This window comes from Eleginops maclovinus, chromosome 2 (assembly GCF_036324505.1).
Source record: "Eleginops maclovinus isolate JMC-PN-2008 ecotype Puerto Natales chromosome 2, JC_Emac_rtc_rv5, whole genome shotgun sequence".
Taxonomy (NCBI): domain Eukaryota; kingdom Metazoa; phylum Chordata; class Actinopteri; order Perciformes; family Eleginopidae; genus Eleginops; species Eleginops maclovinus.
In genome coordinates, this window is record NC_086350.1 from 298,386 (window position 1) to 326,331 (window position 27,946).

Below are 27,946 nucleotides of genomic sequence, written 5' to 3' on the forward strand. Positions count from 1 at the left end.
GCAGCCCTCTGAACCAATAGGAAACAGGCTTACTGAGTTACTATTCTACCTGCACAGTTGTTTCTCTGGTGTCAGAATTCTTCGCGATGTTTGTGAATTCTTAGAAACTAAACACCACATCATTTAAAATGTGTTGTAACTGTTACTGAGAATAGTAACGGGATTATATTACCCACATTTCAGAAGTACTGCGTTATATTACTGCGTTTCAGCAACAAGTAATGCATTACTGTAACTCCCTTAGTTTTGTAACGCGTTACACCCAACTCTGTTTACCTCTGAACTGTAGAGTAGAAGTACACAGTAGCAGAACATTCTAGTTCTTCTAGCTCTATGCTCTGAAACCCCTCGGATCTTCCGCGCATGCGTACATTCTAAAATACGATTTGCACAACGGCGGAGCATCAAAGATGGCGGGAGCCTCCGACCCGCTGGAGGACATGCTGCTGAGAGACATGGACGAAACGGCCGTGCGGGACCTGGTGGGGAGTCTGGAGGACCAGCTGGGAGACCGGGGGGATCGGGGGGACCTGGGGGCTCCTTCTACCGGGAGCCTCTCTACCGGGACCATGGACGCGGCTGCTCTCTCGGCTGCGGAGCCGCAACAGGAGCATCTCAAAGCCCCCGTAGGTTCCCAGGAGCCTCCGGGTGGCAAAGCCCCCCCCCCCTTCCTCTACCTCCGGGGCCACAGGTTTGCAAGTTGCTGGAGCCTCTGCTGGACCTGTGACCCCTGCCCCCCCTACCCCCTCCTCCCAGGGGCCACAGAGTTTAAACGGCTCCGGGAAGCTGGTGAACTTGCCCCCCCCCCCCCACCGGGACCAGCACGCTGATCAGTGCCGTGAGCACCGGTGGCCCCATCGCCTCCAGGGCTGCACACAACGGAGTGGAGCCCAAGGGCGGGCAGCTGGTGTCCCAGGGCCCTCCCCCAGTGCCCCAGGTGAACCACAGCACCCCCCTGATGCAGACCAAGATGCCCGTGGCTGGGGGGTCTGTTATCCTGGCCCCCCCACCCACAGTGGTGCAGCCTGGGTCCCCAGTGGTGGCCCTGAAACCTGCTGTGAACGGGGTGGCCGTCGTAAGGCCCCCGGGGATTGCTGTGGTGAGGCCCCCGGGGGCCACCTCAATCCAGCAGCAGAGGTCCGGGCTGGTGGCCCCCAGCAGAGCACCAGCCCCCCAGCTGGCAGTGAGGCCCCAGCAGCAGACCACCATCCAGCTGCCCCCCGGATTCAGCATGCCTCCAGGTGAGAAACTGGCCCCTGAAGGCCCCCACTCTCTCAGACACCTATTTCTTTACCACCTATTTTTTTAGAGAGAGAGAGAGAGAGAGAGAGAGATATGACTGACTTGTTGATTGGTTGATTGACTGACTTGTTGATTGACTGACTTGTTGATTGGTTGATTGACTGACTTGTTGATTGACTGACTTGTTGATTGACTGACTTGTTGATTGGTTGATTGACTGACTTGATGGTTGTCCCACCTCCTGTCCTCAGGGATGGTTCTGGTTCGTACGGAGACGGGTCAGCTGGTCATGGTTCCTCAGCAGGTTCTGGCTCAGGCTCAGGCCAAGACTCAGCAGGGGGCGGCCATCGGCCAGAGACCGGCCACACCCACCGCTGGCGCCACAGTCCGGGTCAGCAGCGCCGCCACGGTACGTTGCTTTCAATCTGCTTCGACCGACCTTCAGCCATCATCTACGCTTGCCCATATATAGTGATATTATGGTCTGTCGGCAGCTCACAGTCCTGTTGAGACGCCGGACCTGTTGAGACCCTAAAGTTTTGTGATAGAGATGTAGAGTAGGGGTCTCACATAAGCTGCGGGACGATACCCTCCTAACGCTACCATGCTAACTAACCTGTTGGGACGTTTACACAGTTAGCATATGATGGGTTAATTAGCATCCATCAGCTGATGAGGACAGCTCTGGAGGTTCTGGAGGTTCTTGATTCTGAATCCATAATGTGAGATGCTAACTTGTGGGGGCCAGCCTACAGGAATCCCTCTGTACCATGCTCTGCCGCTGTCTAACAACCCCCCCCCCCTCCCCATCGCCTGTAGGCTCCTCAGACCGTCCGCCTGGCCTCCCCTGCTCAGACCAGAATGGTTCAGTCCACCTCCACTGTCCAGGTGAGTTGGGATCCCCTCCCTCCTGGTTTTACCCTTTAAAGGGGGGGGGGCTCCGTTTCTAACAGGAAGTGAAGCTTATATCTAAGCAATAAAATATTGGTGTTTCCACAGAAGGCCATCTCGGTGGCCCCCGGGGGGCCCACAGTGACGGTGAAGATGCCCCCCCCTCAGAAAGGCCCCACAGTGATAACAGGAAACAAGCCTTCCCCCCTGACCAGCAGCACCCCCTGTACCCCACCCGGCAGGGGCCCCCTCTTGTCCCAGGTAAACTCTCTGATCTACATGCTGTGGTTAAAGGGGCCCCTCGTGTCCCAGGTTAACTCTGATCTACATACTGTTGTTAAAGGGGCCCCTCGTGTCCCAGGTAAACTCTGACCTACATACTGTCGTTAAAGGGGCCCCTCGTGTCCCAGGTAAACTCTCTGAACTACATACTGTCGTTAAAGGGGCCCCTCGTGTCCCAGGTTAACTCTGATCTACATGCTGTGGTTAAAGGGGCCCCTCGTGTCCCAGGTTAACTCTGATCTACATACTGTCGTTAAAGGGGCCCCTCGTGTCCCAGGTAAACTCTGATCTACATACTGTGGTTAAAGGGGCCCCTCGTGTCCCAGGTAAACTCTGATCTACATACTGTGGTTAAAGGGGCCCCTCGTGTCCCAGGTAAACTCTGATCTATATGCTGTGGTTAAAGGGGGCCCTCGTGTCCCAGGTTAACTCTGATCTACATACTGTGGTTCAAGGGGCCCCTCGTGTCCCAGGTAAACTCTGATCTATATGCTGTGGTTAAAGGGGCCCCTCGTGTCCCAGGTAAACTCTGATGTACATACTGTGGTTAAAGGGGGCCCTCGTGTCCCAGGTAAACTCTGATCTACATACTGTGGTTAAAGGGGCCCCTCGTGTCCCAGGTTAACTCTGATCTACGTACTGTGGTTAAAGGGGCCCCTCGTGTCCCAGGTAAACTCTGATCTATATGCTGTGGTTAAAGGGGCCCCTCGTGTCCCAGGTTAATTCTGATCTACATACTGTGGTTAAAGGGGCCCCTCGTGTCCCAGGTAAACTCTGATCTATATGCTGTGGTTAAAGGGGCCCCTCGTTTCCCAGGTTAATTCTGATCTACATACTGTGGTTAAAGGGGCCCCTCGTGTCCCAGGTTAATTCTGATCTACATACTGTGGTTAAAGGGGCCCCTCGTGTCCCAGGTAAACTCTGAACTACATACTGTCGTTAAAGTGGCCCCTCGTGTCCCAGGTAAACTCTGAACTACATACTGTCGTTAAAGGGGCCCCTCGTTTCCCAGGTAAACTCTCTGAACTACATACTGTCGTTAAAGGGGCCCCTCGTGTCCCAGGTAAACCCTCTGATGCGTGCTGTTTTTTAAAGGGGCCCATCCACCACAGAAGGATAAGAGGGGCCCCTCGGGGTCCCTGCACTCTGACATTAATAGATTACTTCCCTGTGTGCAGGAGATGCAGGAGAACGTGAAGAAGTGTAAGAACTTCCTGGCAACGCTCATCAAGCTGGCGTCCCACAACTCCCCCTCCCCCGACACCTCCAAGAACGTGAAGGCCCTGGTGCAGGACCTGCTGGTGAGGTCCCCGTCACCACGGTTACCATCACTGAGAGTACTATGGGTATTAAGTGTGTGTGTGTGTGTGTAGGACGCTAAGATCGAGCCGGAGGAGTTCACCACCCGGCTGCAGGCAGAGCTCAAGTCGTCCCCCCAGCCCTACCTCATCCCCTTCCTCAAGGTACTGCCATGTCCACATTGACCAATCAGCATTGAGTACTGGGCCGTGTGATAGGATGATTTTGTCCCCCCCTCTCAGAAAAGCCTCCCTGCCCTGCGTCAGTCTCTGCTCAGCAACCAGCAGTCTCTGCTGGCCTCCACCTCAGCGCCCCCCCACTCGGCCCCCATCATCACCACCTCCATCAGACCCAGATTACCCATGAGCCCCGGCGGCAGCACGGTGCGCCTCAACACACCGCTGGTACGAACACACACTCACACACTCTCACACACTCTCACACACACTCTAATAATGATGTAATTGAAATGGTGTTTGTCCAGGTCGTGGGCCGGGCCGGGGGCCAGGCCGGGGTCCAGGCTCGCTCCCCCGTGGTCTTCAGTCAGACCCTCCGGCCTCAGGGTGGGACATGAATCAGTACTCTGTATTTAATACCTCTTGATTGCCGTCAGTAAGCTCACCTGTCCGGACCCTCCTCAGGTACGCTCATCAGAGGACCCACCACCATCATAGGTAGAAGTCAGCTCAACGTGACTCCAACCAATCAGAGGAAGCTCAGCGACCCGGGGGGCGGGACTTTCAGGTAACGTATACAAAGAGAACATCAGGTGTAATTACTCCAGAGGGGGACGCCATGCAAGGAAATCAAATAAACATTCCTGCAGGACAGAGGACAGCCAGCAGGGGGCAGTGCTCTGCTCATCCATCACACACACACCTACAGGTTACAGCAGCATGTTAATATAAGAGCAGAACATAAACTAACCTAAAAATGATCATCTAACAAATCTGTAGCAGACATCTCTCCTTCCTCACATCTCTCCTTCCTCTCCTTCCTCACATCTCTCCTTCCTCACATCTCTCCTTCCTCACATCTCTCCTTCCTCTCCTTCCTCACATCTCTCCTTCCTCACATCTCTCCTTCCTCACATCTCTCCTTCCTCTCCTTCCTCACATCTCTCCTTCCTCACATCTCTCCTTCCTCTCCTTCCTCACCGTCTCTCCTTCCTCTCCTTCCTTACCGTCTCTCCTTCCTCTCCTTCCTCACATCTCTCCTTCCTCTCCTTCCTCACCGTCTCTTCTTCCTCTCCTTCCTCACCGTCTCTCCTTCCTCACATCTCTCCTTCCTCTCCTTCCTCACATCTCTCCTTCCTCTCCTTCCTCACCGTCTCTTCTTCCTCTCCTTCCTCACCGTCTCTCCTTCCTCACCGTCTCTCCTTCCTCTCCTTCCTCACATCTCTCCTTCCTCACATCTCTCCTTCCTCTCCTTCCTCACATCTCTCCTTCCTCTCCTTCCTCACCGTCTCTTCTTCCTCTCCTTCCTCACCGTCTCTCCTTCCTCTCCTTCCTCACGTCTCTCCTTCCTCACGTCTCTCCTTCCTCATGTCTCCTTCCTCTCCTTCCTCACCGTCTCTCCTTCCTCTCCTTCCTAACCGTCTCTCCTTCCTCTCCTTCCTCACCGTCTCTCATTCCTCACATCTCTCCTTCCTCACGTCTCTCATTCCTCTCCTTCCTCACCGTCTCTCCTTCCTCACGTTTCTCCTTCCTCACCGTCTCTCATTCCTCACGTCTCTCCTTCCTCACGTCTCTCCTTCCTCTCCTTCCTCACGTCTCTCCTTCCTCTCCTTCCTCACCGTCTCTCCTTCCTCACCGTCTCTCCTTCCTCACCATCTCTCCTTCCTCACCATCTCTCCTTCCTCACCTTCCTCACGTCTGTACTTCCTCACCGTCTGTACTTCCTCACCTTCCTCACAATGTCTCCTTCCTCTCCTTCCTCACCGTCTCTCCTTCCTCACGCCTCTCCTTCCTCACGCCTCTCCTTCCTCATCGTCTCTCCTTCCTCACCGTTTCTCCTTCCTCACGTCTCTACTTCCTCACCGTCTCTCCTTCCTCACCTTCCTCACCATCTCTCCTTCCTCACTCCTCACCTTCCTCACTTCTCTCCTTCCTCCTTTCTCTCCTTCCTCACCGTTTCTCCTTCCTCACTTCTCGACTTCCTCACCGTCTCTCCTTCCTCACCTTCCTCACCGTTTCTCCTTCCTCACCGTCTCTCCTTCTTCACCGTCTCTCCTTCCTCTCCTTCCTCACATCTCTCCTTCCTCACCTTCTTCACCGTCTCTCCTTCCTCACCGTCTCTCCTTCTTCACCGTCTCTCCTTCCTCTCCTTCCTCACATCTCTCCTTCCTCTCCTTCCTCACCTTCCTCACCGTCTCTCCTTCCTCACGCCTCTCCTTCCTCACCGTCTCTCCTTCCTCACGTCTCTCCTTCCTCACCTTCCTCACATCTCTCCTTCCTCACCTTCTTCACCGTCTCTCCTTCCTCACCGTCTCTCCTTCTTCACCGTCTCTCCTTCCTCTCCTTCCTCACATCTCTCCTTCCTCACCTTCCTCACCGTCTCTCCTTCCTCACGCCTCTCCTTCCTCACCGTCTCTCCATCCTCACGTCTCTCCTTCCTCACCTTCCTCACCGTCTCTCCTTCCTCACGTCTCTCCTTCCTCTCCTTCCTCACTGTCTCTCCTTCCTCACCTTCCTGACCGTTTCTCCTTCCTCACCTTCCTCACCGTCTCTCCTTCCTCACCGTCTCTCCTTCCTCACTGTCTCACCTTCCTCACCGTCTTTCCTTCCTCACCTTCCTCACCGTCTCTGCTTCCTCACTTCTCTACTTCCTCACCGTCTCTCCTTCCTCACCTTCCTCACCGTCTCTCCTTCCTCACTGTCTCTACTTCCTCATCGTCTCTCCTTCCTCACCTTCCTCACCGTCTCTCCTTCCTCACTTCTCTACTTCCTCACTGTCTCTCCTTACTCACTGTCTCTACTTCCTCACCGTCTCTCCTTCCTCACCTTCCTCACCGTCTCTCCTTCCTCACTGTCTCTCCTTCCTCACTGTCTCTCCTTACTCACTGTCTCTACTTCCTCACCGTCTCTCCTTCCTCACCTTCCTCACCGTCTCTCCTTCCTCACTGTCTCTACTTCCTCATCGTCTCTCCTTCCTCACCTTCCTCACCGTCTCTCCTTCCTCACTTCTCTACTTCCTCACTGTCTCTCCTTACTCACTCTCTCTACTTCCTCACCGTCTCTCCTTCCTCACCTTCCTCACCGTCTCTCCTTCCTCACTGTCTCTACTTCCTCACCGTCTCTCCTTCCTCACTTCTCTCCTTCCTCACCGTCTGTCCTTCCTCACGTCTCTACTTCCTCACTGTCTCTCCTTCCTCACCGTCTCTCCTTCCTCACTTCTCTACTTCCTCACCGTCTCTCCTTCCTCACCTTCCTCACCGTCTCTCCTTCCTCACTTCTCTACTTCCTCACTGTCTCTCCTTACTCACTGTCTCTACTTCCTCACCGTCTCTCCTTCCTCACCTTCCTCACCGTCTCTCCTTCCTCACTGTCTCTACTTCCTCACCATCTCTCCTTCCTCACCTTCCTCACCGTCTCTCCTTCCTCACTGTCTCTCCTTCCTCACCGTCTCTCCTTCCTCACGTCTCTACTTCCTCACCGTCTCTCCTTCCTCACCTTCCTCACCGTCTCTCCTTCCTCACTTCTCTCCTTCCTCACGTCTCTACTTCCTCACTGTCTCTCCTTCCTCACCGTCTCTCCTTCCTCACTTCTCTACTTCCTCACCGTCTCTCCTTCCTCACCTTCCTCACCGTCTCACCTTCCTCACTGTCTCTACTTCCTCATCGTCTCTCCTTCCTCACCTTCCTCACCGTCTCTCCTTCCTCACCGTCTCTCCTTACTCACTGTCTCTACTTCCTCACCGTCTCTCCTTCCTCACCGTCTCTCCTTCCTCACTGTCTCTCCTTCCTCACCGTCTCTCCTTCCCCACTGTCTGTACTTCCTCATCGTCTCTCCTTCCTCACCGTCTCTCCTTCCTCACCTTCCTCACCGTCTCTCCTTCCTCACCGTCTCTCCTTCCTCACCTTCTCTCCTTCCTCACCGTCTCTCCTTCCTCACTTCTCTCCTTCCTTACCATCTCTCCTTCCTCACGTCTCTCCTTCCTCTCCTTCCTCACCGTCTCTCCTTCCTCACCGTCTCTCCTTCCTCACTTTCCTCACCGTCTCTCCTTCCTCACTTTCCTCACCATCTCTCCTTCCTCACCGTCTCTCCTTCCTCACTTCTCTCCTTCCTCACCATCTCTCCTCCCTCACGTCTCTCCTTCCTCTCCTTCCTCACCATCTGTCCTTCCTCACGTCTCTCCTTCCTCTCCTTCCTCACGTCTCTCCTTCCTCACCGTCTCACTTTCCTCACCGTCTCTCCTTCCTCACGTCTCTCCTTCCTCACCGTCTCTCCTTCCTCACGTCTCTCCTTCCTCACCGTCTCTCCTTCCTCACCGTCTCTCGTTCCTCACCGTCTCTCCTTCCTCACGTTTCTCCTTCCTCACGTCTCTCCTTCCTCTCCTTCCTCACCGTCTCTCCTTCCTCACCGTCTCTCGTTCCTCACCGTCTCTCCTTCCTCACGTTTCTCCTTCCTCACGTCTCTCCTTCCTCTCCTTCCTCACCGTCTCTCCTTCCTCACCGTGTTTCCTTCCTCACGTCTCTCCTTCCTCACCTTCCTCACCGTCTCTCCTTCCTCACGTCTCTCCTTCCTCACCGTCTCTCCTTCCTCACCGTCTCTCCTTCCTCACCTTCCTCACCATCTCTCCTTCCTCACGTTTTTCCTTCCTCACCATCTCTCCTTCCTCACCTTCCTCACCGTCTCTTCCTCACCGTCTCTCCTTCCTCACGTCTCTCCTTCCTCACGTCTCTCCTTCCTCACCGTCTCTCCTTCCTCACCATCTCTCCTTCCTCACCGTCTCTCCTTCCTCACCTTCCTCACCATCTCTCCTTCCTCACGTTTCTCCTTCCTCACCATCTCTCCTTCCTCACGTCTCTACTTCCTCACCGTCTCTCCTTCCTCACCTTCCTCACCGTCTCTCCTTCCTCACTGTCTCTCCTTCCTCACTGTCTCTCCTTCCTCACCTTCCTCACCATCTCTCCTTCCTCACCGTCTCTCCTTCCTCACCTTCCTCACCGTCTCTGCTTCCTCACTTCTCTACTTCCTCACCGTCTCTCCTTCCTCACCTTCCTCACCGTCTCTCCTTACTCACTGTCTCTACTTCCTCACCGTCTCTCCTTCCTCACCTTCCTCACCATCTCTCCTTCCTCACTGTCTCTACTTCCTCATCGTCTCTCCTTCCTCACCTTCCTCACTGTCTCTCCTTCCTCACTGTCTCTACTTCCTCTCCTTCCTCACCGTCTCTCCTTCCTCACCGTGTTTCCTTCCTCACGTCTCTCCTTCCTCACCTTCCTCACCGTCTCTCCTTCCTCACCGTCTCTCCTTCCTCACTTCTCTCCTTCCTCACCGTCTGTCCTTCCTCACGTCTCTACTTCCTCACTGTCTCTCCTTCCTCACCTTCCTCACCGTCTCTCCTTACTCACTGTCTCTACTTCCTCACCGTCTCTCCTTCCTCACCTTCCTCACCATCTCTCCTTCCTCACTGTCTCTACTTCCTCATCGTCTCTCCTTCCTCACCTTCCTCACTGTCTCTCCTTCCTCACTGTCTCTCCTTCCTCTCCTTCCTCACCGTCTCTCCTTCCTCACCGTGTTTCCTTCCTCACGTCTCTCCTTCCTCACCTTCCTCACCGTCTCTCCTTCCTCACCGTCTCTCCTTCCTCACTTCTCTCCTTCCTCACCGTCTGTCCTTCCTCACGTCTCTACTTCCTCACTGTCTCTCCTTCCTCTCCTTCCTCACCGTCTCTCCTTACTCACTCTCTCTACTTCCTCACCGTCTCTCCTTCCTCACCTTCCTCACCGTCTCTCCTTCCTCACTGTCTCTACTTCCTCACCGTCTCTCCTTCCTCACTTCTCTCCTTCCTCACCGTCTGTCCTTCCTCACGTCTCTACTTCCTCACTGTCTCTCCTTCCTCACCGTCTCTCCTTCCTCACTTCTCTACTTCCTCATCGTCTCTCCTTCCTCACCTTCCTCACCGTCTCTCCTTCCTCACCGTCTCTCCTTACTCACTGTCTCTACTTCCTCACCGTCTCTCCTTCCTCACCGTCTCTCCTTCCTCACTGTATGTACTTCCTCATCGTCTCTCCTTCCTCACCTTCCTCACTGTCTCTCCTTCCTCACCTTCCTCACCGTCTCTCCTTCCTCACCGTCTCTCCTTCCTCACCTTCTCTCCTTCCTCACCGTCTCTCCTTCCTCACCATCTCTCCTTCCTCACATCTCTCCTTCCTCACCTTCCTCACCGTCTCTCCTTCCTCACCGTCTCTCCTTCCTCACCTTCTCTCCTTCCTCACCTTCTCTCCTTCCTCACCATCTCTCCTTCCTCACGTCTCTCCTTCCTCTCCTTCCTCACCGTCTCTCCTTCCTCACCGTCTCTCCTTCCTCACTTTTCTCACCGTCTCTCCTTCCTCACTTTCCTCACCATCTCTCCTTCCTCACCGTCTCTCCTTCCTCACTTCTCTCCTTCCTCACCATCTCTCCTCCCTCACGTCTCTCCTTCCTCTCCTTCCTCACCATCTCTCCTTCCTCACCGTCTCTCCTTCCTCACTTCTCTCCTTCCTCACCATCTCTCCTCCCTCACGTCTCTCCTTCCTCTCCTTCCTCACCATCTGTCCTTCCTCACGTCTCTCCTTCCTCTCCTTCCTCACCGTCTCTCCTTCCTCACGTCTCACCTTCCTCACCGTCTCTCCTTCCTCACGTCTCTCCTTCCTCACCATCTCTCCTTCCTCACTTCTCTCCTTCCTCACCGTTTCTCCTTCCTCACGTCTCTCCTTCCTCACCGTCTCTCCTTCCTCACCATCTCTCCTTCCTCACTTCTCTCCTTCCTCACCGTCTCTCCTTCCTCACGTCTCTCCTTCCTTAACGTCTCTCCTTCCTCACCGTTTCTCCTTCCTCACGTCTCTCCTTCCTCACCGTCTCTCCTTCCTCACCATCTCTCCTACCTCACTTCTCTCCTTCCTCACCATCTCTCCTTCCTCACTTCTCTCCTTCCTCACCGTCTCTCCTTCCTCACGTCTCTCCTTCCTCAACGTCTCTCCTTCCTCACCGTTTCTCCTTCCTCACGTCTCTCCTTCCTCACCGTCTCTCCTTCCTCACCATCTCTCCTTCCTCACGTCTCTACTTCTTCACCGTCTCTCCTTCCTCTCCTTCCTCACGTCTCTCCTTCCTCACCGTCTCTCCTTCCTCACGTCTCTCCTTCCTCACCGTCTCTCCTTCCTCACGTCTCTCCTTCCTCACCGTCTCTCCTTCCTCACCGTCTCTCCTTCCTCACCTTCCTCACCATCTCTCCTTCCTCACGTTTCTCCTTCCTCACCATCTCTCCTTCCTCACCTTCCTCACCGTCTCTTCCTCACCGTCTCTCCTTCCTCACGTCTCTCCTTCCTCACCGTCTCTCCTTCCTCACCATCTCTCCTTCCTCACTTCTCTCCTTCCTCACGTCTCTCCTTCCTCAACGTCTCTCCTTCCTCACCATCTCTCCTTCCTCACGTCTCTCCTTCCTCACCGTCTCTCCTTCCTCACCATCTCTCCTTCCTCACTTCTCTCCTTCCTCACCGTTTCTCCTTCCTCACGTCTCTCCTTCCTCACCGTCTCTCCTTCCTCACTTCTCTCCTTCCTCACCGTCTCTCCTTCCTCACGTCTCTCCTTCCTCAACGTCTCTCCTTCCTCACCGTTTCTCCTTCCTCACGTCTCTCCTTCCTCACCGTCTCTCCTTCCTCACCATCTCTCCTTCCTCACTTCTCTCCTTCCTCACCTTCTCTCCTTCCTCACTTCTCTCCTTCCTCACCGTTTCTCCTTCCTCACGTCTCTCCTTCCTCACCGTCTCTCCTTCCTCACCATCTCTCCTTCCTCACGTCTGTACTTCCTCACCGTCTCTCCTTCCTCTTCTTCCTCACGTCTCTCCTTCCTCACCGTTTCTCCTTCCTCACGTCTCTCCTTCCTCACCGTCTCTCCTTCCTCACCATCTCTCCTTCCTCACGTCTCTACTTCCTCACGTCTCTCCTTCCTCTTCTTCCTCACGTCTCTCCTTCCTCACCATCTCTCCTTCCTCACGTCTCTACTTCCTCACCGTCTCTCCTTCCTCTCCTTCCTCACGTCTCTCCTTCCTCACCGTCTCTCCTTCCTCACGTCTCTCCTTCCTCACCGTCTCTCCTTCCTCACCGTCTCTCCTTCCTCACCTTCCTCACCATCTCTCCTTCCTCACGTTTCTCCTTCCTCACCATCTCTCCTTCCTCACCTTCCTCACCGTCTCTTCCTCACCGTCTCTCCTTCCTCACGTCTCTCCTTCCTCACCGTCTCTCCTTCCTCACCATCTCTCCTTCCTCACTTCTCTCCTTCCTCACGTCTCTCCTTCCTCAACGTCTCTCCTTCCTCACCATCTCTCCTTCCTCACTTCTCTCCTTCCTCACCGTCTCTCCTTCCTCACCATCTCTCCTTCCTCACTTCTCTCCTTCCTCACTTCTCTCCTTCCTCACCATCTCTCCTTCCTCACTTCTCTCCTTCCTCACCATCTCTCCTTCCTCACTTCTCTCCTTCCTCACCGTCTCTCCTTCCTCACGTCTCTCCTTCCTCACCGTCTCTCATTCCTCACGTCTCTCCTTCCTCACCGTTTCTCCTTCCTCACGTCTCTCCTTCCTCACCGTCTCTCCTTCCTCACCATCTCTCCTTCCTCACTTCTCTCCTTCCTCACGTCTCTCCTTCCTCAACGTCTCTCCTTCCTCACCATCTCTCCTTCCTCACGTCTCTCCTTCCTCACCGTCTCTCCTTCCTCACGTCTCTCCTTCCTCACCGTCTCTCCTTCCTCACGTCTCTCATTCCTCACGTCTCTCCTTCCTCACCGTCTCTCCTTCCTCACCGTCTCTCCTTCCTCACCATCTCTCCTTCCTCACTTCTCTCCTTCCTCACGTCTCTCCTTCCTCAACGTCTCTCCTTCCTCACCATCTCTCCTTCCTCACTTCTCTCCTTCCTCACCGTCTCTCCTTCCTCACCATCTCTCCTTCCTCACTTCTCTCCTTCCTCACTTCTCTCCTTCCTCACCGTCTCTCCTTCCTCACTTCTCTCCTTCCTCACCGTCTCTCCTTCCTCACTTCTCTCCTTCCTCACCGTCTCTCCTTCCTCACTTCTCTACTTCCTCACCGTCTCTCCTTCCTCACCGTCTCTCCTTCCTCACCTTCCTCACCGTCTCTCCTTCCTCACGTCTCTCCTTCCTCACCGTTTCTCCTTCCTCACGTCTCTCCTTCCTCACCGTCTCTCCTTCCTCACCATCTCTCCTTCCTCACTTCTCTCCTTCCTCACGTCTCTCCTTCCTCAACGTCTCTCCTTCCTCACCATCTCTCCTTCCTCACTTCTCTCCTTCCTCACCGTCTCTCCTTCCTCACCATCTCTCCTTCCTCACTTCTCTCCTTCCTCACTTCTCTCCTTCCTCACCGTTTCTCCTTCCTCACGTCTCTCCTTCCTCACCGTCTCTCCTTCCTCACCATCTCTCCTTCCTCACTTCTCTCCTTCCTCACCGTTTCTCCTTCCTCACGTCTCTCCTTCCTCACCGTCTCTCCTTCCTCACTTCTCTCCTTCCTCACCGTCTCTCCTTCCTCACGTCTCTCCTTCCTCAACGTCTCTCCTTCCTCACCGTTTCTCCTTCCTCATGTCTCTCCTTCCTCACCGTCTCTCCTTCCTCACCATCTCTCCTTCCTCACGTCTCTACTTCCTCACCGTATCTCCTTCCTCTTCTTCCTCACGTCTCTCCTTCCTCACCGTCTCTCCTTCCTCACCGTCTCTCCTTCCTCTCCTTCCTCACGTCTCTCCTTCCTCACCGTCTCTCCTTCCTCACGTCTCTCCTTCCTCACGTCTCTCCTTCCTCTCCTTCCTCACCGTCTCTCCTTCCTCACCTTCTCTCCTTCCCCTCCTTCAAGCTGTTTACCTCCTGGTGGAGTTCTAGTGAACTGTATTTACAGCTCCAGAGTTGCTGATCTTCAACTGTAAATGAAACAATATGCTGAGTAACTGTGACCCCCACCTCAGAGACGACGACGACATCAACGACGTGGCGTCCATGGCGGGGGTGAACCTGAACGAGGAGAATGCTCGCATCCTGGCCACCAGCTCGGAGCTGGTCGGGACCAAGATCCGGTCCTGCAAGGACGAGGCCTTCCTGCCCCCCGGCCTGCTGCACCGGCGCATCCTCGACTCAGGTAGACAGAGGGGAGGGGCTGCCAGGGTTCAGGACTACAGCCCAGTCACATGACCTCACCTGTGTGTGTGTGTGTGTGTGTGTGTGTGTGTGTGTGTGTGTGTGTGTGTGTGTGTGTGTGTGTGTGTGTGTGTGTGTGTGTGTGTGTGTGTGTGTGTGTGTGTGTGTGTGTGTGTGTGTGTGTGTGTGTGTGTGTGTTTCTGCGTGTTTGTATGTGCGTGTGTTTGTGTGTGTATGTGTGTTCCTGCAGCAGCGTGTGTTTTCCTGCACCAGTGTGTGTGTTTCTGCAGCTTTGTGATGTGTGTGTGTGTTGTGTCGCAGCGAAGCAGCAGGGGGTTCTGGAGGTTCCTCTGGAGGTAGTGGCTCTGATCTCTCACGCCACTCAGGCCAGACTAAGAGCTCTGCTGGAGAAAGTGAGCAGCATCGCCCAGCACCGCAGCGAGGGGGGGAAGGTACACACACACACACACACACACACACACACACACACACACACACACACACACACACACACACAGTGTATACATCTGGTTAAATGTAATGTGTGTGTGCTCCTGCAGGAGGAGGATCAGGAGTGTGTGTCAGACGTTCGCTCTCAGCTTCGGTTCTTCGAGCATCTGGAGAGACTGGAGAAACAGAGGAAGGACGACCAGGAGAGAGAGATCCTGCTGAAGGCTGCCAAGGTACACACACACACACACACACACACACACACACACTGAATGTTGTACAAGTGTCTCTCCTGGGACATGTCTCCATGTTATGTTTCTCATACTGTCTAAGGCTGCAGCACCTCTTTTCACACTCTGTCTGAAACCAGAGTGCAGCCTGCTCTTGTTGGTTAGCTAGCCAGCTCTGTTGTGATTGGTGAACAGATAAGAGATGTCCCGCCCCTTAGCCTATCACATACAATCTGTTGAGAACCATTTCCCTCTCGGACTGTGTGTGGGACTGTGTGTGTGTGTGTGTGTGACTGTGTGTGGGACTGTATGTGTGTGTGTGTGTGTGTGTGTGTGTGTGTGTGTGTGTGTGTGTGTGTGTGTGTGTGTGTGTGTGTGTGTGTGTGTGTGTGTGTGTGTGTGTGGGACTGTGTGTGACTGTGTGTGACACTGTGTGTGTGTGTGTGGGACTGTGTGTGTGTGTGTGTGACTGTGTGTGACACTGTGTGTGTGTGTGTGTGTGTGTGTGTGTGTGTGTGGGACTGTGGAACTGTGTGTGTGACTGTGTGTGTGACTGTGTGTGACTCTGTGTGGGACTGTGTGTGTGACTGCGTGTGACTGTGTGTGTGACTGTGTGTGGGACTGTGTGTGGGACTGTGTGTGTGACTGTGTGTGGAACTGTGTGTGTGACTGTGTGGGACTGTGTGAGTGTGTGTGGGACTGTGTGTGTGACTGTGTGACTGTGTGTGACTGTGTGAGTGTGTGTGGGACTGTGTGTGACTGTGTGGGACTGTGGAACTGTGTGTGGGACTGTGTGTGTGATTGCGTGTGACTGTGTGTGTGACTGTGTGGGACTGTGTGTGACTGTGTGTGGAACTGTGTGTGTGACTGTGTGTGACTGTGTGGGACTGTGTGTGACTGTGTGGGACTGTGTGTGACTGTGTGGGACTGTGTGTGTGACTGTGTGACTGTGTGACTGTGACTGTGTGTGACTGTGTGTGTGACTGTGTGTGACTGTGTGTGTGAGTGTGTGTGGGACTGTGTGTGACTGTGTGGGACTGTGTGTGTGACTGTGTGGGACTGTGTGTGACTGTGTGTGGGACTGTGTGAGTGTGTGTGGGACTGTGTGTGTGACTGTGTGAGTGTGTGTGGGACTGTGTGTGGGACTGTGTGTGACTGTGTGACTGTGTGTGTGACTGTGTGTGTGACTGTGTGTGTGACTGTGTGTGTGACTGTGTGTGTGACTGTGTGTGACTGTGTGTGTGTGTGAGTGTGTGTGGGACTGTGTGTGACTGTGTGTGTGACTGTGGGACTGTGTGTGTGACTGTGTGTGTGAGTGTGTGTGGGACTGTGTGTGACTGTGTGTGTGTGACTGTGGGACTGTGTGTGTGACTGTGTGTGGGACTGTGGGACTGTGTGTGTGACTGTGTGACTGTGTGTGTGTGACTGTGTGTGGGACTGTGTGTGTGACTGTGTGTGACTGTGTGACTGTGTGTGAATGTGTGTGACTGTGTGTGGGACTGTGTGGGACTGTGTGGGACTGTGTGGGACTGTGTGTGGGACTGTGTGACTGTGTGTGTGACTGTGTGACTGTGTGTGACTGTGTGTGTGACTGTGTGTGTGACTGTGTGTGACTGTGTTTGTGACTGTGTGGGACTGTGTGTGTGACTGTGTGTGTGACTGTGTGTGTGACTGTGTGTGTGAGTGTGTGTGGGACTGTGTGAGTGTGTGTGACTGTGTGTGTGACTGTGTGTGACTGTGTGTGTGAGTGTGTGTGGGACTGTGTGTGACTGTGTGTGTGACTGTGTGTGTGACTGTGTGTGTGAGTGTGTGTGGGACTGTGTGACTGTGTGTGGGACTGTGTGTGGGACTGTGTGTGACTGTGTGTGGGACTGTGTGTGGGACTGTGTGTGTGGCTGTGTGGGACTGTGTGTGTGACTGTGTGTGTGACTGTGTGTGTGACTGTGTGTGTGACTGTGTGTGTGGGACTGTGTGAGTGTGTGTGACTGTGTGTGGGACTGTGTGTGTGACTGTGTGTGGGACTGTGTGTGGGACTGTGTGTGTGACTGTGTGTGTGACTGTGTGTGTGGGACTGTGTGAGTGTGTGTGACTGTGTGTGTGACTGTGTGGGACTGTGTGTGGGACTGTGTGTGGGACTGTGTGTGTGGCTGTGTGGGACTGTGTGTGTGACTGTGTGTGTGACTGTGTGTGGGACTGTGTGTGGGACTGTGTGTGTGACTGTGTGTGGGACTGTGTGTGTGGCTGTGTGGGACTGTGTGTGTGACTGTGTGTGGACTGTGTGTGGGACTGTGTGTGTGACTGTGTGTGTGACTGTGTGTGTGACTGTGTGTAACTGTGTGTGTGACTGTGTGTGACTGTGTTTGACTGTGTGTGTGTGTGTGTGACTGTGTGTGACTGTGTGTGACTGTGTGTGACTGTGTTTGACTGTGTTTGACTGTGTGTGACTGTGTGTGACTGTGTGTGACTGTTTGACTGTGTTTGACTGTGTGACTGTGTGTGTGACTGTGTGTGACTGTGTGTGACTGTGTGTGACTGTGTGTGACTGTGTTTGACTGTGTTTGACTGTGTGACTGTGTGTGTGACTGTGTGTGTGACTGTGTGTGACTGTGTGTGACTGTGTGTGACTGTGTGTGTGACTGTGTGTGTGACTGTGTGTGACTGTGTGTGACTGTTTGACTGTGTGTGACTGTTTGTGACTGTGTGTGACTGTGTTTGACTGTGTGTGACTGTGTGTGACTGTGTGTGACTGTTTGACTGTGTTTGACTGTGTGACTGTGTGTGTGACTGTGTGTGACTGTGTGTGACTGTGTGTGACTGTTTGACTGTGTGTGACTGTGTGTGTAACTGTGTTTGACTGTGTGTGACTGTGTGTGTGTGACTGTGTGTGACTGTGTGTGACTGTGTGTGTGACTGTGTTTGACTGTGTGTGATTGTGTGTTTGACTGTGTGTGACTGTGTGTGTGACTGTGTGTGACTGTGTGTGTGACTGTGTGTGACTGTGTGTGTGACTGTGTGTGTAACTGTGTTTGACTGTGTGTGATTGTGTGTTTGACTGTGTGTGACTGTGTGTGTGACTGTGTGTGACTGTGTGTGACTGTGTGTGACTGTGTGTGACTGTGTGTGTGACTGTGTGTGACTGTGTGTGACTGTGTGTGACTGTGTGTGACTGTGTGTGTGATTGTGTGTTTGACTGTGTTTGACTGTGTGTGACTGTGTGTGACTGTGTGTGTGATTGTGTGTTTGACTGTGTTTGACTGTGTGTGACTGTGTGTGACTGTGTTTGACTGTGTTTGACTGTGTGTGTGACTGTGTTTGACTGTGTTTGACTGTGTTTGACTGTGTGTGTGACTGTGTGTGTAACTGTGTGTGTAACTGTGTTTGACTCTATGTGTGACTGTGGTTGTTCGCAGAGTCGCGCCCGACAGGAGGATCCAGAGCAGGCCCGTCTGAAGCAGAAAGCTAAGGAGGTACGTGCTCTAAACACTTGTATTAACGATCTATCGATCTATCGATCTGTGAGTGGGAGAGAAACTCTCGGTGATTTAAGCCTCAGCAGACCATTTACAGTGGAGGACATTTGATAGGTATTTGATCCCCTGCCAGTTGAGTTAGTTTACCCACGGACAAAGAAATGAACAGTCTGTCATTTTTATGGTAGGTTTATTTTAACAGCGAGAGACAGAATAAAAAAGAAAGACATAAATTGATGTGCATTTAATTGGGGGAAATCAGTATCTGATCCTCTTGTTACCAACAAGGATTCTGGCTCCCAGGGACCGGTGAAAGAAGTCTCTGTCTTTAAGAACGTACTCCTGAGGTCACCTGGATAAAAGACACCTGTCCACAACCAATACATCAGAACCCCTCCACCGAGGACCAGAGACAGGTCTGTGATCATGGTGAACCTAGTGTCTAAGGACATCAGGGACAAGATTGTAGACCAGCACAAGACTGGGATAGAAGACAAGACCAGCAGCAGCAGCCGGGTGGGAGAGAGACACCTGGTCTGATTATTGGAAGATGGAAGAAGCACCAAAGGACCACCAATCGCCCTCGGTCTGGGGCTCCACGATCAGTGATCCTGAGAAAGGTGAGGGGTCAGCCAAGAACTACAGGAGGGACTGGGTAATGATCTGAAGGCAGCTGGGACCACAGTCCCCAAGAACACTAATGGTAACACACTGCGCTGTACTGGATTAAAATCCTGCAGCGCCTCAAGGTCCCCTGCTGAAGAAGGCACATGTACAGGCCGTCTGAAGTCTGCCAGGGATCCTCTGAAGGGTCCAGAGGAGGCTGATGAGAAGGGGAGCTCAGATGAGACCCATCAAGATCTTTGGCATCAACTCCACATGTCGTGTTTGGAGGAAGAGAAATGCTGCCTATGACCCAAGAACACCATCCCCAGCGTCCAGCGTACATGATGCTCTGGGGGGGGTGGGGGTTCTCTGCTCAGGGGACAGGGCGGTTCACCGCATCGAGGGGAGGATGGAGGGGGCCAGGTATCGCAGAATATCGGTTGATAACCTCCTTCCCTCAGCCAGGACACTGAACATGGACATGGATAGGTCTTCCAGCTCCACAATGACCAAAACATACGGCCAAGGCGACTAAGGAGGGTTGTAACTTAATAGCTTACAGTTTAAGATGAGTGATTGAATCTGTTGATTGATTTAATGCCAGAAAGCTGCTAAAGGTTGTATTACTGTTTACAGTTAAAAGGAGAGTTAGAAATCCTTATATTTGGTTGTATTCTATCTGATTGATATTGATTTGAGATATGTTTTCTGTTCTATTGCCTAACAAAGGGTTCAGAAACTGAACTACCAGAATGCTTAGCGGCTAAAACAAGAGTTACGTGCGTTTTCCTTAGGATGAAAGAAGTGCCGCGTATACGAAAAATGACTAGCATACATGGAGCTGTTGATATATGTCTTGTGGTGTTTGCTGAACGTGTAATTCGCTACTGATTTCTCTACATAAAGAAGCCTTTGTTTTCATACCCGACGTCCTGCTGTTTATTTTGGAGGTACTTAATCTACATTTTTGGTGCCGAAACCCGGGATAAGATGAGCCAGGAGGACTCAATCGGAGATGCAGCCGGAGCTGCGGGAATGACAGGAGACGAACGTCGGACAGAAGCGGAAAGAATGAGACGAAAGCGAGGTACAATCAGAGGTGCCACTACAAGACTTATTAATCAGATTGACTCAGAAATGGCCAAGCCAGATCCAGATACCGATCACTTGAGCACTTTATTGGAAATGCTGTCGGCTAAGGAGGACAGTCTGTCTGAACTCGACCACGGAATAGAACGGCTAACTGCGTTGGATGACTTGGAAACGGAGATCGAAGCCTCCGAGGAATACAAGGAACGTGTCATCATGTCCAGGAGCCGTGCGCAGCGCACGATAAAGAAAAGGGAGGAGGTGAACCAAAGCGCAGCACATCCAAGAGTGAGTGACGCTTCAGGTAACTCAGTACCACAGAGACAATCAGTAAAGCTACCAAGGTTGATTATTGACAAATACAATGGAGCAGTCAGTATGTGGCAAGAGTTTTGGAGCCAATATGAGACTGCTATACACGAAAATGATGCACTGTGCAAGAGAGAGAAATTTACCTATCTGAAAACCTACCTCACTGGTGCAGCTGCAAAGGCAGTAGCAGGACTGGTGTTAACAGATGTAAATTATGACAGCGCAATCACTTTACTGCAAAACAGATTTGGAAGGAAAGATCTGGTGATCAGTGCTCACATGTCAAAGCTACTAAATCTAAACCCTGTAAAGAAATCATCTGATGTGAATGCATTGAGGCGGTTATATGATGAATGTGAAATTCAGATTAGGAGCTTGGAGTCACTGGGTGTAGTGTCAGAAACCTACGGAAGCCTACTATGCCCAATCTTACTGCAGATGATTCCAGATGACATAGCTCTTGAATATAGTCGTCAGAGGGGAGTGGATGATGAATGGAAGGTTGCTGAAATAGTCACATTCCTACAGAAGGAGGTTCAGAGCAGGGAAAGAGCACTGCAAATGACAAATTCATACAGAACAGAACATAAAGCAGAAAACAAGCCATGGAAGCAGTCACGTTCATTCAATGAAGTGAAAATGAAAGGACCTAGCATGCAATCTGCTGCTGCACTGCACACAGCCAGCCAGAAGACATACAACTGTTTGTTCTGTGACAGTGCAGAACATAAATCTGAACATTGCCCAGATCACAACGTTCCTGAACGCAAAGACAAACTCAAGAAAATGGGAAGATGCTTTGTGTGTTTAGGACGGAAACACATTGCAAGATTCTGCAAGATGAAGGATGTGTCATGTGAAAAATGTGGAAGAAGACATCACATTGCTGTGTGCTCGGGTGAGAGAAGTGAGGTGCAGCCCCACACTGTTACTGAAGATGCTGTTGTTTCCTCAGTCATTCCTCATTCAGTGAGGATGAAAACAGATGGACAGAACACTGTGCTGCTCCAAACTGCTAAGGCGTGGGTGCAAGGTCCATCAGGCAGAAAAATAGCTCGCTGCTTACTCGATGGAGGCAGTCAGAGAAGCTTCATCCATGAAAACCTAGTGAAGAGCCTGAAGTTACCAGTAATCAGACAAGAGACACTCACTCTTCACACGTTTGGCTCCTCTGTCCCCACAAGGTCACAACGCAACACAGTTAAGGTAATCATGGAGAATGTCTGGGACAGCCAGCAGAGAATTGAAATAGAAGCTGTAGAAACCCCACAGGTGTGCTCAGCTGTGATGAAGGTTCCTGGTGACCAGATTCAACATGAGCTTAAGAAAAGGGGACTGCAACTAGCAGACTTCCCCGGCGATGACGGTGATCCTGAGCTCTCCATCCTGATAGGAGCAGACTACTATTGGCAAATAGTATCAGGAAGAGTGGAGAGACTCACAGAGACATTGGTTGCATTGGAGAGCACCTTTGGATGGTCTGTGCAGGGACCAGTGTCCATGTCAAGTGTCGCAGAGGCTGCCTGCATGTTCATACCACTTGATGAAGACACACTTGTCTCCAAGCAACTGAATGCATTCTGGGAAATTGAGTCTCTGGGTATCACAAGTGTCAAACCACAGAACCGAGCAGAAGAAGAGGCTCTGCAGATGTTCGAAAGAACGACAACCTTCAAAAATGGACGATACCACGTGGAGTTGCCATGGAAACCAGAAAGAGCAGAACTCCAAGACAACTACAGAGTTGCCAAAAGGAGGTTTGAAGGTCTGAAGAGAAGACTAAAGAAAGATGTTACACTGTACAGCAGATACAATGAAGTAGAGGAGGACTACTTACAACAGAACATGGCAGAGGATGTGCCAAAGGACAACGCAAATGCAGACAATGTGAAATACTACTTACCTCACCACGCAGTTCTCCGAGAGGACAAGGTGACCACAAAATTGAGAGTGGTATTTGATGCGTCGTCCCATGAAGATGGCTATCCATCTCTCAATGACTGTTTACTCACAGGACCAAACCTAAATCCGGATATTCTCAGCGTCCTGATTAGGTTCAGAAAACATGAGATCGCCTTCATGGCAGACATAAAAAAGGCGTTTCTGCAGATATCCCTCGCCGAGACAGACAGAGACGCAGTGAGGTTCCTGTGGCTCTCGGGCCCACCAAATGGAGAACAGGATGAAAGGCTGCGGATGCTGAGGATGACAAGAGTGGTGTTTGGAGCCTCCCCAAGTCCCTTCTTACTCGCCGCTACAATCAGAAAGCATCTGCAAAATTATGAAACCGAACAGCCACAAGTTGTAGAGACAATAAGAGAGTCACTCTATGTTGATGACTTTATTGCAAGCTCACGCACTGTGGAAGAGGCTTACTATGTAACAACCACCGCTAAGCAAATGCTGTCAACCGCAGGCATGGACCTCTGCAAGTGGATGACCAACTCTCCTGAGCTGAAGAGGAAATGGGAGGAGAGCACAACAGACCACACACTGGCGCCAGAGACACACGGAGCAGTGCTGAAGGTGTTAGGCTTAGTGTGGAGACCAGAGACCGATGACTTCACCTTTGACCTCAGACCGCTAGTGAGCATTCTAAAGCAAAAGAAGAACACAAAGAGGAGCGTTCTACAGCCATCCGCACGTATCTATGACCCGCTAGGGTTCCTGACTCCCTTCACCATCAGAATCAAGTGCATGTTTCAAGAAATGTGGGAGAGAGGACTCTCCAGGGATGAGGAGCTACCACCCGATCTGACTCGAGAATGGCAACAGTGGTGTTTAGAACTGCCCCAGCTACACCAACTCGCCATACCAAGGTGGTACCGAACAGACACGCTGTCAGAGAACAAGCATGCCCTGAAACTACACGTGTTCTGTGACGCCAGTGAAAGAGCTTACAGTGCTGTAGCCTACCTGCAAGGTGAAACTCAAGACGGAGAACCTACAATGAGCCTAGTTGCGTCCAAATCCAGGGTGGCCCCTCTCAAGAAAATGACACTGCCACGCCTAGAGCTCATGGGAGCTGTGATCGGAGCGAGACGAGCAAACAACTTGATGATGACTCTGAAAATGGAACCAATTCAGATAAGAATGTGGACAGATTCTATGATTACGCTGCATTGGATCTGCAGCTCTGCTCAGAAGTGGAAACAGTTTGTCGCAAATAGAGTGACCGAGATCCAGTCACTGACCAACCCAGAGTCATGGTCACACATTGCAGGAAAGATAAATCCAGCTGACCTCCCCACCAGAGGACAAACTGTTGAAGACTTGAAACATAGCCATCTGTGGTGGAATGGTCCCAGCCTTGTGACATCAGCCGATCAGTCAGAGGAGACTGATGATGATTATGTTCCAGAAAGGGCGAACACAGAACTCAAGTCGAGTCACCAAGTCACTGTACAGCTTGCTGCAAATGACGCAGACCTCACTGAACCAGTGCTGGAGCTAGCCAGATACAGCAAACTGAAAAGAGTCTTCAGAGTGACAGCCTGGATAAAGAGATTCATAGCAAATGCTCCAACAAAACCAAAGACAAGAGGAGAACTGACTGCTGACGAGCTCTTCGAGGCCGAAAGGTACTGGATCAAGATAACACAACAACAGAGTTTCAGTCAAGAGATCAAACAACTAAAGACAGGAAAGGGCCTCAGGGACTGTAGATTAAAGAACTCAAGCCATTCCTGGATGAACATGAACTGCTCAGTGTGGGAGGAAGGCTGCAGCAGTCTGACTTCACATTCAGAGAGCAGCACCCATGGATCCTGCCCAGCAAGCATAAATATTCAGAAAGGCTCATACAGTACTGTCATGAGAAGGTGATGCATTCAGGAGGGAGAGACACCCTCGTACAAGTTAGGGAGAGATACTGGATCATGCGCGCAAGGCAGCTGGTCAAGAGTGTTGTGGCAAGATGCACAATCTGCAAAAGATTCAAGGCAAAGGCTGGAAGGCAGATCACTGCACCTTTACCAAAGGACAGAATAACTGAATCCCCACCATTCGAAGTCACAGGTGTGGATTTTGCAGGACCGCTTTATGTGAAAGCGGAGGATTCTGTAAAAAAGTCATACATCGCGCTATTCACCTGTGCGGTAACCAGAGCCGTACACTTGGAGCTAGTCTCAGATCAGTCAACAGAGACATTCCTGTTAGCGCTGAAAAGATTCATTGCTAGAAGAGGATTATGCAAGGTAATCTACTCAGACCCCGCAAGAACGTTCAAGAGAGCTGATCAGGACTTGAAAGAGCTGTAGAAAGCCATCAAAGACCCTGAACTGCTGCAGTTCTTCTCAGAAAGGGGAATCACTTGGAGATTCATCGCTGAGCGAGCAGCCTGGTGGGGCGGATTCTGGGAGAGGCTCGTCCGATCAGTAAAAACATGCCTGAAGAAAGTTCTTGGAAGAGCTTCACTCAACTTCGAAGAAATGTGCACAGTCCTGACAGAGGTCGAGGCTACACTAAACTCTAGGCCTCTGACCTTTGTGCATAATGAAGTGGAGGAGCCACAGCCACTGACTCCAGCTCACTTCCTGGTGGGTAAACGACTGACCTCTCTACCACCCAAGCCATTCCCAGCTGAAACACAGCACCCAACTGCTAACAAGGCAGAGATCACACGAAGATGGAAGTACAGGCAGAGACTCACAACCAGCTTCTGGAATGCCTGGCGCAAAGATTACCTACTAGACTTGAAGTCAGCACACCGCTGTGACACACCGACACCCACCCCACTGAAAGTGGGTGACGTCGTACTCATTGGAGAAGATCACACACCCAGACAAACCTGGAAACTGGGAAGAATCAAAGAACTGTTTTCCAGAACTGGTCTTGTTAGGTCGTGCTCAGTTCGCACTACATCAGGGACTTTGTTGAGGAGACCTATTCAGTTACTGTATTGTCTGGAGATTTAGATGACCAGAGTAGTTCATCGGGGGGAGAATGTTGTAACTTAATAGCTTACAGTTTAAGATGAATGATTGAATCTGTTGATTGATTTAATGCCAGAAAGCTGCTAAAGGTTGTGTTACTGTTTACAGTTAAAAGGAGAGTTAGAAATCCTTATATTTGGTTGTATTCTATCTGATTGATATTGATTTGAGATATGTTTTCTGTTCTATTGCCTAACAAAGGGTTCAGAAACTGAACTACCAGAATGCTTAGCGGCTAAAACAAGAGTTACGCGTTTTCCTTAGGATGATAAGAAGTGCCGCGTATACGAAAAATGACTAGCATACATGGAGCTGATATATATATGTCTTGTGGTGTTTGCTGAACGTGTAATTCGCTACTGATTTCTCTACATAAAGAAGCCTTTGTTTTCATACCCGACGTCCTGCTGTTTATTTTGGAGGTACTTAATCTACAAGGAGGGGAAATGATGTTAATTTCTGGATTTTGTTTTTGATATTCTGTCTCTCACTGTTAGAACAAAACCATAAAAACCACAGACTGTTCAGATCTTTGTAAGTGGGTAAACTAACTGAATTGGCAAGGGAATCAAATACTTATTCCCTCCACTGTATGTGTATATATATATATATATATACACATACAGTGGAGGGAATCAAATACTTATTCCCTCCACTGTATGTATATATATATTATATATACATATATACATATATATGTATATATGTATATATGTATATATTATATATACATATATACATATATATGTATATATGTATATATGTATATATATATACATATATACATATATATATATATATATATGTATATATATATGTATATATGTATATATAATATATACATATATACATATATATATATATGTATATATATATATATATATGTGTATATATACATATATATATATACACATATATATATATGTATATATATATATATGTATATATATATATATACATATATATATATACATATATATATATGTATATAAATATATATACATATATATATATGTATATATATTTATATACATATATATATATGTATATAAATATATATATACATATACATATATGTGTATATATATATATGTATATATATGTATATATATACATATATATACATATATATATATATATGTATATATATGTATGTAATATGTATTTCTCTGTGCAGATGCAGCAGCAAGAGTTAGCTCAGATGAGACAACGAGACGCTAACCTGACGGCGCTCGCTGCCATCGGACCCAGGAAGAGACGCAAGATGGATTCACCGGGAGGAAGCTCCGCCCCCGAGGTGTGTGTGTGTGTGTGTGTGTGTGTGTGTGTGTGTGTGTGTGTGTGTGTGTGTGTGTGTGTGTGTGTGTGTGTGTGTGTGTGTGTGTGTGTGTGTGTGTGTGTGTGTGTGTGTGTGTGTGTGTGTGTGTGTGTGTGTGTTGTGGGGGTTTTTTCTATTGAAAAATAAGGCCCATACTGAGCGTTTGGATATGGCTTTTATTTTGAAATAAATCCTTGTTTTCCTGAGTTTACAGTAACTCTGTAGTGCTTTTATTTTGAAGGGGTGTTTGGGGGAGAGAGAAATTAGTGAGGGGGGGTCTGCGCTTCCTCAGTTCGAAATCAAAGTCCACTTTATTGTCAAAGTTTCCACATGGGTTATACATACTGAAAATTGAAATACCGTTTCTGGCAGTCCCACAGAGCCTAGAAAAAAAAAGTTACCATGAGGGGGGGGGGGTCACATCTAAAGTAGGTGGGATAAACGGCGTCTGATTCACTGGATTGGATTCCCACAATGCATCTGTTGTGTATACGTCTAATGCCCCCCCCCCCACAGGTGGCGTGCGGTCCCGGCTCCTCCCCCGGTGCCTCATCGTCACGGCAGCAGCTGCGGCAGCGAATCACCAGAGTGAACCTCAGGGACTTCATCTTCTGCCTGGAGACCGACCGCATCACCGCCAGGTCCCTCACGCTCTACAAGGCGCTGCTCAAATAACAGTGACCCCCCTGGGCGCTGGACACTCTGAGCCCTCACTTCATAGTGTGTGTGCCCCTCCCCCTCTGGTTAGCTTAGCTTAGCATAAAGACTGGCGGTGGAGGGAAACTGCTGCCGTGTGCTGGGGGGTTTACTCTTCAGGGAAACAGCTGATTGTAGTTTAACTTTTATTTTTGTACGGATGAATAAATCTTTAGGGGGGGGGTTGTCTTTATGCTAAGCTAAGCTGCTGGCTGTGGTGGAGGAGACGCAGGTGGAGCTTCACCTCCTCATCTCTACTCCACATCTGGACCTTATTCTCACAAGACCCTTTAACATTCAGTGACATCATGACCCTGCATCACGTCTGTTAGCGTGTTCTGTTAGCGTGTTCTGTTCATCATGCTTCACGGAGGACTGAACTGTCCCTTTAAGAGTCCTCACAGGGAGCTGGATCTCCCATGGTCAGTGAACCCCACTCAGGCTGCGTTCAGGAACACTCCTGCAGTCTCTCCTGCTCTTCCTCTCTTTGCTATTTGAGAATATGGACCGTACCATTAATGTGTGGGGGGGTCAGATGAAGTTTTTATAGGTTTGAAAGTTTTTCTCTGTTTTTTGGCTGGGGGCGGGGTTTAATGCTTTAACTGTGTCCCCTGATGTCGGACGTCTGGTTTGTAAAGTCTGTCTGGGGGGGTTTCACCGTGTGAGGATTTTAGCGAGTATTTATATTTCCTACTCTGAATTAAATCCTGACACATTTCAGGGAAATACATTTTACAGTCGTTTGTACCTTTTCAAAAACATGAAATAAAGAATAAAGAAACACTTCCTGTTTCCTG

At 50.7% G+C, this 27,946-nt stretch overlaps 1 protein-coding gene across 1 annotated transcript; it reads left to right on the top strand.

The window, feature by feature from the left end:
- Positions 1–805: 805 nt before the first annotated feature.
- LOC134860053 (transcription initiation factor TFIID subunit 4-like) lies at positions 806–27,933 on the top strand. Its single transcript, XM_063876901.1, has 15 exons — positions 806–1,241; positions 1,494–1,651; positions 2,062–2,130; positions 2,242–2,394; positions 3,594–3,716; positions 3,789–3,878; positions 3,957–4,118; positions 4,199–4,277; positions 4,356–4,458; positions 13,876–14,045; positions 14,366–14,496; positions 14,605–14,727; positions 18,135–18,191; positions 26,313–26,432; positions 26,970–27,933. The coding sequence occupies exons 1-15, from the start codon at positions 959–961 to the stop codon at positions 27,126–27,128; spliced, it is 1,980 nt and encodes a 659-aa protein (XP_063732971.1). The 5' UTR covers positions 806–958; the 3' UTR covers positions 27,129–27,933.
- Positions 27,934–27,946: the final 13 nt, after the last annotated feature.

Excerpts from the sequence above, each read along its gene's own strand:
- LOC134860053 (XM_063876901.1), top strand. The coding sequence starts at position 959 with ATGCAGACCAAGATGCCCGTGGCTGGGGGGTCTGTTATCCTGGCCCCC. Across the intron at positions 1,652-2,061 it reads GGGTCAGCAGCGCCGCCACG|GCTCCTCAGACCGTCCGCCT; the intron begins GTACGTTGCTTT and ends CATCGCCTGTAG. Across the intron at positions 26,433-26,969 it reads GAGGAAGCTCCGCCCCCGAG|GTGGCGTGCGGTCCCGGCTC; the intron begins GTGTGTGTGTGT and ends CCCCCCCCACAG.